This window comes from Hyperolius riggenbachi, chromosome 2 (genome assembly GCF_040937935.1).
Source record: "Hyperolius riggenbachi isolate aHypRig1 chromosome 2, aHypRig1.pri, whole genome shotgun sequence".
NCBI classification, from domain to species: domain Eukaryota; kingdom Metazoa; phylum Chordata; class Amphibia; order Anura; family Hyperoliidae; genus Hyperolius; species Hyperolius riggenbachi.
The window spans coordinates 420,938,045-420,950,151 of record NC_090647.1 but is presented as its reverse complement, the minus strand read 5'-3'; the positions used below and the strand labels follow the sequence as shown (position 1 = coordinate 420,950,151).

The 12,107-nt window shown below is 45.2% G+C and overlaps 1 protein-coding gene across 5 annotated transcripts in view; it reads left to right on the top strand.

The window, feature by feature from the left end:
• The window catches only part of TBL1X (transducin beta like 1 X-linked), a 448,757-nt gene that overhangs the window by 392,370 nt on the left and 44,280 nt on the right, over positions 1-12,107 (top strand). For all 5 annotated transcript variants that reach the window (XM_068269906.1, XM_068269905.1, XM_068269908.1 and 2 more), the window contains one exon: positions 3,341-3,473. In XM_068269906.1, coding sequence (XP_068126007.1) covers positions 3,341-3,473 — 133 coding nt within the window. The remainder of the gene's footprint in view (positions 1-3,340; positions 3,474-12,107) is intronic.

Sequence of the window (12,107 nt, the reverse complement as noted above, 5' to 3'; positions counted from 1 at the left end):
GTGGCTAAAAAGTAAAACTACACCTAAATGTAAAAAAATATAAAAATAATGTCCTCGCTTCCCCTGATGTCACCAGGAGAGCATGGTGCAGGCACAGACCATACTGGGCCTGCGCAGTATGCTCCTGGTGCCATCAGCGGGAGTGAGGACACGGCAATGCAGGCGCAGTGGTTTTCAGACTTTAAAGTCTTAAATTCCAGAAGTGAACCGGAGGCGGGGCCGGAGCATTGGTGAGTGGCTGCACAGGCACAGGATGCCTGCAGGGGACCATTAGAAGCCCCGGGTAACTTCAACTCATTTTCCCCTGACCCCCCTACAGTGTCCCTTTAAAGCAGGCTTAGGCTACAAAAAGATTTCCAAAGCCTTGAACATCCCACGGAGCACTGTTCAAGCGATCATTCAGAAATGGAAGGAGTATGGCACAACTGTAAACCTACCAAGACAAGGCCATCCACCTAAACTCACAGGCCGAACAAGGAGAGTGCTGATCAGAAATGCAGTCAAGAGGCCCATGGTGACTCTGGACGAGCTGCAGAGATCTACTGCTCAGGTGGGAGACTCTGTCCATAGGACAACGATTAGTCATACACTGTACAAAGTTGGCCTTTATGGAAGAGTGGCAAGAAGAAAGGCATTGTTAACAGAAAGCATAAGAAGTCCCATTTGCAGTTTGCCACAAGCCATGTGGGGGACACAGCAACCATGTGGGAGAAGGAGCTTTAGTCAGATGAGAACAAAATGGAACTTTTTGGCCAAAATGCAAAACGCTATGTGTGGCGGAAAACTAACACTGCACATCACTCTGAACACACCATCCCCACTGTCAAATATGGTGGTGGCAGCATCATGTTCAGGGGGGGGGGGGGGGGGGGTGCATCTCTTCAGCAGGGACTGGGAAGCTGGTCAGAGTTGATGGGAAGATGGATGGAGCCAAATACAGGGCAAACTTGGAAGAAAACCTCTTGGAGACTGCAAAAGACTTGAGACTGTGGCAGAGGTTCACCTTCCAGCAGGACAATGACCCTAAACATAAAGCCAGGGCAAAAATGGAATGGTTTAAAACAAAACACATCTATGTGTTAGAATGGCCCAGTCAAAGTCCAGATCTAAATCCAATCGAGAATCTGTGGCAAGATCTGAAAACTGCTGTTCACAACCGCTGTAAATCTAATCTGACTTAGCTGGAGCTGTTTTGCAAAGAAGAATGGGCAAGGATTTCAGTCTCTAGATGTGCAAAGCTGATAGAGACATACCCTAAAAGACTGGCAGCTGTAATTGCAGCAAAAGGTGGTTTTACAAAGTATTGACTCAGGAGGCTGAATAATTACGCACACCACACTTTGCAGTTATTTATTTGTAAAAAATGTTTGGAATGATGTATGATTTTCGATCCACTTCTCACATGTACACCACTTTGTATTGGTCTTTCACGTGGAATTCCAATAAAATTGATGCATGTTTGTGGCAGTAATGTGACAAAATGTGGAAAACTTCAGGGGGGCAGAATACTTTTGCAACCCACTGTATCTCTTTTAGGAGATATTTTATTGAAAATCAATGGTTTATTGGGTAGGAGATAATTTTTCATCTACACTTTTAAATAACATTTCAGCATTTTGCTACTGAAATAGTTCCAAACAGTAGTTGAAAAGGCACTATCAAAAATATTTTGAGTGTTTTCTTGCTTGCTGTTGGTTTAAAAGGCATCATAATGACAAACTGCTAAAATATCACCTAGGAGAAAACTCAGGAGAAAATGTTGATTGCATATGGGCCTCTGTGTTACTAAGACCTATATATATATATATATTGCATATCACAAACAATATCATTAGTTGAGTAATGGTATATAATGTTAAATATGATCAGATGATTCCTCTCTAGAAATCTGTTTCTATCAAGGAAAGCATTGGCTCCTACTTTTTCCATAATGACATAACGGAAGAGAAAATTAATTTCTAGATGTCCCTTTGCCCTGCACTGCAGGTGATCTGGTTCCAGCCCTGCAAATAGGACTTTATTTCTACATGTGAAATTCTTCTACCCAGTAATGGGGATTGTGATCCTTATGCTGGATACACACGGTGCGTTCGCGCACTCGATTTCCCGCTCGATTCGTTTATTTCCAACATGTCCGATTTGGATTACGATGGATCGTTAGGTCGATTTAGCATACTTTGCATGCGAATCGACCTAACGATCCATCGAATCTAAATCAGACATGTTGGAAATAAACGAATCGACGGGAATCGAGCGGGAAATAGAGTGCGCGAACGCACCGTGTGTATTCAGCATTATATTTGTTATCGCCTCAGTTGCCAATGCCAAAGCAGGAAGCAGTACTTCCTAACCATCAGGTGAGTGGCAGCAATATAGAGGAACAGCTGCTCTGTACAGAAGGAGCTGTGCCAAGCTGCTAATGCCATCATGTGCGTCTCAACTGAAATGAAAAGGGAACCAGTGCATGCACCCGTACATGTCCCTATTTATTGCAAGCTATCACACTGTGAGCTAGATAAGTTATAGTATAATTTAAAAGTGAGAGGGATATGGGGACTGATATGTTTATTTCCTTTTACATAATGCACACTGCCTGGCTGTCCTGCTGCCTCTCTGCCTCTAATACTTTAAGCCATAGACCCTGAACAAGCATGCATATCAGATGTCTATGACAAATCTGAGAAGATTAGCTGCATGCTTGTTTCAGGTGTGTGATTTAGACCCTACTGACCAGAAACATGAGCAGGACAGCCAGGCTACAGGCATTGTTTAGAAGGAAATAAATATGGCCGCCTCCATCGGTCTCACACCTCAGGTTCCTATTAAACCTGGAAACATTCATACACACTTGAAAAGTGTCAAGTAAAAGTATATTGCAGTACAGCATTGTTGTATTGTTTTGGAAAAGTGTATTGCTTTAGTAAAGTTCAGAAGTTTCTGGGATTTCAATTGGTTATGATTAGTGAGTCTCATCATAAGGAAAGTGCAAATATATTTGAGCGGTTATTCTTTAGTCCTCATATGAAATTCAGGACATTTCTGATTAATCATTGCAGTCCTAAGTGTCTTTTGTCTTTGTGGAATTGGTTTAGAAATGTAATTACATTGTCAAATATCATCACACATGAAGTTTCCATAAAGCATTTTAAATACAAAGGAATGCTTCTTGCAGGAGATTATTGAAATTTTAACATTTCAATTTACCTTTATGCTTCCACTGAATTAAACAGGAATGCCGAGCAGAATTACAAATGATTCTTCCTTGGCATCAGTTGGCAGTGTCATTAAATTTCCATTGTGTGGTAATGGACACTATACTAGATTCTGATGTGTTTTACAGATAACCATGCAGAACCAATGGAAATTGATGGTGAAGTGGAAATATCGCCTAACAAAGCAACGGTGCTACGTGGACATGAGTCAGAAGTATTCATTTGTGCCTGGAATCCAGTCAGTGATCTCCTAGCGTCTGGGTAAGTCATTTACTAAATATGTGAAAAACAGAACAATGTCATTGAAAGCAGCTCCACAAGCTAAATCTGCACTATAGGGACAGACTGCTGTAAAGCGTAATGACAGAACATATTTTTCTTACTCAAGCTTGTTTGGCTAAAACTGCAGCCTATGGGCTACCGGTCTTACTGCAGCCCCGCCTTAACACTTGAAAATGAGAAAACTTCCTTCCAGAGGACTAAAGGTGCCCATTAACCTCCTAAGCGATAATCCCGAGCTGAGCTCGGGGTATATCGCGCAGGAGGATTTCTCAGGCCCTGGTGGGCCGATTTGCATAATTTTTTTTTTTCGTTACACGCAGCTAGCACTTTGCTAGCTGCGTGTAACTTCCGATCGCCGCCGCTCGCCGCCGATCCGCCGCCGCTCGCCGTGCCGTGCAGTCCCCCCCTCCCCGACCCCTTGCGCAGCCTGGCCAATCAGTGCCAGGCAGCGCTGAGGGGTGGATCTGGACTCCCTCCGACGTCACGACGTCCATGACGTCGGTGACGTCATCCCGCCCCGTCGCCATGGCGACCGGGGAAGCCCAGCAGGAAATCCCGTTCTGAACGGGATTTCCTGCTTACTCTGATCGCCGAAGGCGATCGAAGTGGGTGGGGGGATGCCGCTGCGCTGCGCTGCGGCTATCATGTAGCGAGCCCTGGGCTCGCTACATGATTTAACCACTTGCCGACCGCCCACAGCCCATGGGCGGCGGCAAAGTGGATGCCTTAAGGACCGCAATACGCCTTAGGGCGTTGCGTCCTTTTCCTATGCCGGGGGAGCGATCGCGTCATTGATGACGCGCGCTTCCCCCGGCAACTGGCTCCGCCCACCCGCCGTAACATCCCGCCGGCCATACGGAAGCGCCGGCGGGATGTTAACCCCGCGATCGCCGCTACAAAGTGTATAATACACTTTGTAATGTATACAAAGTGTATTATACAGGCTGCCTCCTGCCCTTGTGGTCCCAGTGTCCGAGGGACCACCAGGGCAGGCTGCAGCCACCCTAGTCTGCACCCAAACACACTGATCTGCCCCCCCCCCCGCCCACTGATCGCCCACAGCACCCCTCAGACCCCCCCCCTGCCCACCCCCCAGACCCCTGTTTGCACCCAATCACCCCCCTAATAACCCATCAATCACTTCCTGTCACTATCTGTCAACGCTATTTTTTTTTACCCCCCCCCCCCTGCCCCCGGCCCCCTCCTGATCACCCCCCCACCCCTCAGATTCTCCCCAGGACCCCCCCAGACCCCCCCCCCCCCCCTGTGTACTGTATGCATCTATCCCGCTTGATAACCTGTCAATCACCTGTCAATCACCCATCAATCACCCATCAATCACCCATCAATCACCCCCTGTCACTGCCACCCAACAATCGGCCCCTAACCTGCCCCTTGCGGGCAATCTGATCACCCACCCACACCAATAGATCGCCCGCAGATCCGATATCAGATCACCTCCCAAATCCATTGTTTACATCTATTCTCTCCTCTAAACACCCACTAATTACCCATCAATCACCCATCAATCACCCCCTATCACCACCTGTCACTTTTACCTATCAGATCAGACCCTAATCTGCCCCTTGCGGGCACCCAATCACCCGCCAACACGCTCAGATTGCCCTCTGACCCCCCCTTATCAATTCGCCAGTGCATTAATTACATCTGTTCTTCCCTGTAATAACCCACTGATCACCTGTCAATCACCTATCACCCATCAATCACCCCCTGTCACTGCCACCCATCAATCAGCCCCTAACCTGCCCCTTGCGGGCAATCTGATCACTCACCCACACCAATAGATCGCCTGCAGATCCGACATCAGATCACCTCCCAAATCCATTGTTTACATCTATTCTCTCCTCTAAACACCCACTAATCACCCATCAATCACCCCCTATCACCACCTGTCACTGTTACCTATCAGATCAGACCCTAATCTGCCCCTTGCGGGCACCCAATCACCCGCCCACACGCTCAGATTGCCCTCAACCCCCCCCCCCCTTATCAATTCGCCAGTGCATTAATTACATCTGTTCTTCCCTGTAATAACCCACTGATCACCTGTCAAACACCTGCCAATCACCTATCACCCATCAATCACCCCCTGTCACCCCCTGTCACTGCCACCCATCAATCAGCCCCTAACCTGCCCCTTGCGGGCAATCTGATCACTCACCCACACCAATAGATCGCCCGCAGATCCGACATCAGATCACCTCCCAAATCCATTGTTTACATCTATTCTCTCCTCTAAACACCCACTAATTACCCATCAATCACCCCCTATCACCACCTGTCACTTTTACCTATCAGATCAGACCCTAATCTGCCCCTTGCGGGCACCCAATCACCCGCCAATACGCTCAGATTGCCCTCTGACCCCCCCTTATCAATTCACCAGTGCATTAATTACATCTGTTCTCCCCTGTAATAACCCACTGATCACCTGTCAATCACCTGCCAATCACCTATCACCCATCAATCACCCCCTGTCACTGCCACCCATCAATCAGCCCCTGTCATTGCCACCCATCAATCACCCCCTGTCACTGCCACCCATCAATCAGTCCCTAACCTGCCCCTTGCGGGCAATCTGATCACCCACACACACCATCCGATCGCCTGCAGACCCGCAGTCAGATCACCTACCAAGTGCATTGCATCTGTTCTCTCCTCTAAACACCCACTAATTACCCATCAATCACCCCCTGTCACTGCTACCCATCAGATTAGACCCCCATCTGCCCCTAGGGCACCCAATCACCCGCCCACACCCTCAGACCCCAGCCCTGATCACCTCGCCATTGCATTACTTGCATCTATTCCCCCCACTAATCACACCTTGAGACACCCATCAATCACCTCCTGTCACTACCTGTCACCCCCTAGCACACCTACCCATCAGATCAGGCCCTAATTTGCCCCGTGTGGGCTCCTGATCACTCGGCCAAACCCTCAGATCCCCCTCAGACCCCCTTCCGATCACCTCCCCAGTGCATTGAGTGCATCTATTTTCCCCTCTAATCACCTCCTGTCACCCCCCTAGCACTCCTATCCATCAGATCAGGCCCAATACAACCTGTCATCTAAAAGGCCACCCTGCTTATGACCGGTTCCACAAAATTCGCCCCCTCATAGACCACCTGTCATCAAAATTTGCAGATGCTTATACCCCTGAACAGTCATTTTGAGACATTTGGTTTCCAGACTACTCACGGTTTTGGGCCTGTAAAATGCCAGGGCGGTATAGGAACCCCACAAGTGACCCCATTTTAGAAAAAAGACACCCCAAGGTATTCTGTTAGGTGTATGACGAGTTCATAGAATATTTTATTTTTTGTCAAAAGTTAGCGGAAATTGATTTTTATTGGTTTTTTTTTCACAAAGTGTCATTTTTCACTAACTTGTGACTAAAAGTAAAATCTTCTATGACCTCGCCATACACCTAATGGAATACCTTGGGGTGTCTTCTTTCTAAAATGCGGTCACTTGTGGGGTTCCTATACTGCCCTGGCATTTTAGGGGCCCTAAACCGTGAGGAGTAGTCTAGAAAACAAATGCCTCAAAATGACCTGTGAATAGGACGTTAGGCCCCTTAGCGCACCTAGGCTGCAAAAAAAGTGTCACACGTGGTATCGCCGTACTCAGGAGAAGTAGTATAATGTGTTTTGGGGTGTATTTTTACACATACCCATGCTGGGTGGGAGAAATCTCTCTGTAAATGGACAATTGTGTGTAAAAAAAATCAAACAATTGTCATGTACAGAGATATTTCTACCACCCAGCATGGGTATGTGTAAAAATACACCCCAAAACACATTATACTACTTCTCCTGAGTACGGCGGTACCACATGTGTGGCACTTTTTTACACCCTAAGTGCGCTAAGGGGCCCAAAGTCCAATGAGTACCTTTAGGATTTCACAGGTCATTTTGCGACATTTGGTTTCAAGACTACTCCTCACGGTTCAGGGCCCCTAAAATGCCAGGGCAGTATAGGAACCCAACAAATGACCCCATTCTAGAAAGGAGACAACCAAAGGTATTCCATTAGGTGTATGGCGAGGTCATAGAAGATTTTATTTTTTGTCACAAGTTAGCGGAATATGACACTTTGTGAAGAAAAACAATTCAAATCAATTTCCGCTAACTTGTGGCAAAAAATAAAATCTTCTATGAACTCACCATACTCCTAACGGAATACCTTTGGGTGTCTTCTTTGTAAAATGGGGTCATTAGTGGGGTTCCTATACTGCCCTGGCATTTTAGGGGCCCTAAACCGTGAGGAGTAGTCTTGAAACAAAAATGACCTGTGAAATCCTAAAGGTACTCATTGGACTTTGGGCCCTTTAGCGCAGTTAGGGTGCAAAAAAGTGCCACACATGTGGTATTGCCGTACTCGGGAGGAGTAGTATAATGTGTTTTGGGGTGTATTTTTACACATACCCATGCTGGGTGGGAGAAATACTTCTGTAAATGACAATCTTTTGATTTTTTTACACACAATTGTCCATTTACAGAGTTATTTCTCCCACCCAGCATGGGTATGTGTAAAAATACACCCCAAAACACATAGTACTACTTCTCCAGAGTACGGCGATACCACATGTGTGGCACTTTTTTGCACCCTAACTGCGCTAAAGGGCCCAAAGTCCAATTAGTACCTTTAGGATTTCACAGGTCATTTTGCGGAATTTGATTTCCAGACTACTCCTCATGGTTTAGGGCCCCTAAAATGCCAGGACAGTATAGGAACCCCACAAATGACCCCATTTTAGAAAGAAGACACCCCAAGGTATTCCGTTAGGAGTATGGTGAGTTCATAGAAGTTTTTATTTTTTTGTCACAAGTTAGCGGAAATTGATTTTAATTGTTTTTTTCACAAAGTGTCATGTTCCGCTAACTTGTGACAAAAAATAAAATCTTCTATGAACTCACCATACTCCTAACGGAATACCTTAGGGTGTCTTCTTTCTAAAATGGGGTAATTTGTGGGGTTCCTATACTGCCCTGGCATTTTAGGGGCCCTAAACCATGAGGAGTAGTCTTGAAACCAAATGTCGCAAAATGACCTGTGAAATCCTAAAGGTACTCATTGGACTTTGGGCCCTTTAGCGCAGTTAGGGTGCAAAAAAGTGCCATACATGTGGTATCGCCGTACTCAGGAGAAGTAGTATAATGTGTTTTGTGGTGTATTTTTACACATACCCATGCTATGTGGGAGAAATAACTCTGTAAATGGACAATTGTGTGTAAAAAAAATGAAAACATTGTCATTCACAGAGATATTTCTCCCACCCAGCATGGGTATGTGTAAAAATACACCCCAAAACACATTATAGTACTTCTACTGAGTATGGCAATACCACATGTGTGGCACTTTTTTGCAGCCTAACTGCGCTAAGGGGTCCAAAGTCCAATGAGCACCTTTAGGCTTTACAGGGGTGCTTACAATTTAGCACCCCCCAAAATGCCAGGACAGTGAACACACCCCACAAATGACCCCATTTTGGAAAGTAGACACTTCAAGGTATTCAGAGAGGGGCATGGTGAGTCCGTGGCAGATTTCATTTTTTTTTGTCGCAAGTTAGCAGAAATGGAAACCTTTTTTTTTTTTTTTTTGTCACAAAGTGTCATTTTCCGCTTACTTGTGACAAAAAATAATATCTTCTATGAACTCACTATGCCTCTCAGTGAATACTTTGGGATGTCTTCTTTCCAAAATGGGGTCATTTGGGGGGTATTTATACTATCCTGGAATTCTAGCCCCTCATGAAACATGACAGGGGGTCAGAAAAGTCATAGATGCTTGAAAATGGGAAAATTCACTTTTTGCACCATAGTTTGTAAACGCTATAACTTTTACCCAAACCAATAAATATACACTGAATGGGTTTTTTTTTATCAAAACATGTTTGTCCACATTTTTTGCGCTGCATGTATACAGAAATTTTACTTTATTTGAAAAATGTCAGCACAGAAAGTTAAAAAAATCATTTTTTTGCCAAAATTCATGTCTTTTTTGCTGAATATAATAAAAAGTAAAAATCGCAGGAGCAATCAAATAGCACCACAAGAAAGCTTTATTAGTGACAAGAAAAGGAGCCAAAATTCATTTAGGTGGTAGGTTGTATGAGCGAGCAATAAACCGTGAAAGCTGCAGTGGTCTGAATGGAAAAAAAGTGCCTGGTCCTTAAGGGGTAGAAAGACTGTGGTCCTCAAGTGGTTAAAAAAATTTTTTTTTTTTAAAAATAGTGCTGCGCCACCTCCTGGGCGATATAATTGTATCGCCCAGAGGGTTAACACAGCAAATTTTAGTGAACTATCATATTTTCTAAAAAAAAAAATGACTTAGATTGAAAGAAAAGGTTGTATTTCATTGCATTATTGAATTCAACTTTCAATTGATGTCTCTGAAAAATCAGCTATGTCAATTGATTATTTCTTTAACCACTTGAGGATTTTTTTTAATAAATGTATTTTTTTTTCCTCCCCCTTGCCAGCCAATTGGCATGATCGGCTGTCATAGGCTTCCGCCTATGACAGCGGATCACTTCCACAGTTACAGAGGGGACAGCCATGTGCCTTAGATCACAGCTCTGTACATGTTAATTAGACAGCGAAGTCTAACAGTCACCCAGCGTCGATCGCCACTGGGAGACTGATGGCGGAGCTCCGCTCCATCATTCATGCGGAGATGTGTGCCCATCAGCGCGCGCGATCTCCTGCAATACATGCCCCAAGGACCTTATGCTGTTCGGCGTTAGGCAGTCCTGGGGCTGCCGCCGCAGCCACGCCCATCGGCGTGACACGGTCAGCAAGCAGTTAAAAAAACAATTGATAACGAAATTGTTCAGGATTGATTGGGCCCATCAGCTTCTTTGTACTCATATAAAAATCTGAGGCTAATATGATAAAAAAATATGATAATTCACTAAATTTGCATCCTTAATTCCTTAATAGACACCTTAATGGAAACCCGAGGTGAAAATAAACTGACGAGATAAACAGCTGTATCTATCCTCCGTCTCCTAAAAATGATAGTTAGATATCACACAAATTTATTTAATATTTAAACCTACTTTTTAAGTTATTACTGTTTCATTGTCTCTGCTCAATGACACATTCATTGAAGTATGTCAGACCTAAAATCAATGAACTATTCACCCTTTTTATCTCTTTCCTGTTCTCCCAATTCCGTACACTGCTGCAAAATTATTAAAAAAATAAAAGCTCTAAAATTTATTCAGGAACCACAATCCACGAAAAGATTATGGTAGTTAAACAATTACTATATACACTCGAATACAAGTCGACCTTGTGTATAAGTAGAATATTTAACCCTCTTAGGCTGGTTTCACAGTGGGACGTTACAGGCGCACGTTAGAGCAGCCTGTAACGCACCCCAACGCACAGCAATGAAAAATCAATGGGCTGTTCACAGTGCCCACGTTGCGTTACGTTGTAACGCAGCACGTCTACATAACGTACTACATGCAGTACTTTACACGCGGCTAAGCCGCGTTAGACGGTTTGCACATGCTCAGTAGGGGTTGTTTTTTTCATTTTATGGGCGGAGAGGAGGCGGGGAGAGGCCGCTACGTAGCCAGGCACATGGCTACTTATTATTCACTGCACTTGCAGTGTTTACATCCTGGAGCGGGCGCGGATTGGCTAGCGGGACCACGTGATGCGGAGAGCTCCGCTCACGTAATCTCCGTAGTGCCTCTGACAGAGCAGGCGCACCAAGAGCTGCTTGTAACGCGGCTCTTGGTAGCGTCCTGCTCCAACACCACCAGGCGTTGCGTTAGGGGCACATTATGCGACCATAATGTCCCCTAAAACGCAACGTCCCACTGTGAAACCAGCCTAAAGCTGGAAATTTTTATTGACTCAAGTATAAGTCTACCCAGCAAAGTTAATGGCTGCACTTGGAGGCTCAGGAGGGATTAATAACTGCACTGCATACAGTATTGCAGCAATTAACCCCTCCTGTCTCTTAAGTGCAGCCAATAACTTCTACAGGCCCCCAAGTGCTAAAATTATTCACTCCCCTTTCTGAAGCCCAGTTCCTTTACCCCTGCCTCTTTCCTTGTTAACTGTTTGGCCAGGACTTTCAGACCTGTGTTTTCTTGGCATTTCCTTTCCTCAAAGTATTACTTACCACTGGGTAAATTTCTGCAAATGGGAATGAGACTATTAGTACACACATTACTCAGTGTGCTCAGTGCTGCCTGTGACTCTTGTATAAGTCAACCCCTATACTTTTATGAAGTGTATCAGACCTAAACTTCTACTCGAGTATATACATTCTTACAAATTCAGTCACGTTGTTTCACCCCCTTTGTGAAAGAAGGTTAGTTAATGACACTTAGTTCCATGTCATATTACCTACTATGCTTACACTAACCACCTTACGACCACCTAACGCTGATCGGCGGCCACAAAGTGTCTCCCACAGGACTGAGTAATGCCGATTGGCATCAAGTCCTGGGGACGTGTATTTCAGGGGATCGGGTGCACAGATGCATGCACATCCCCACTGAATGGCGGAGCTCCAACATCAGCCTGCTAGCCTGTGAGTGTGGCTAGCAGGCTGCTAGAAAGT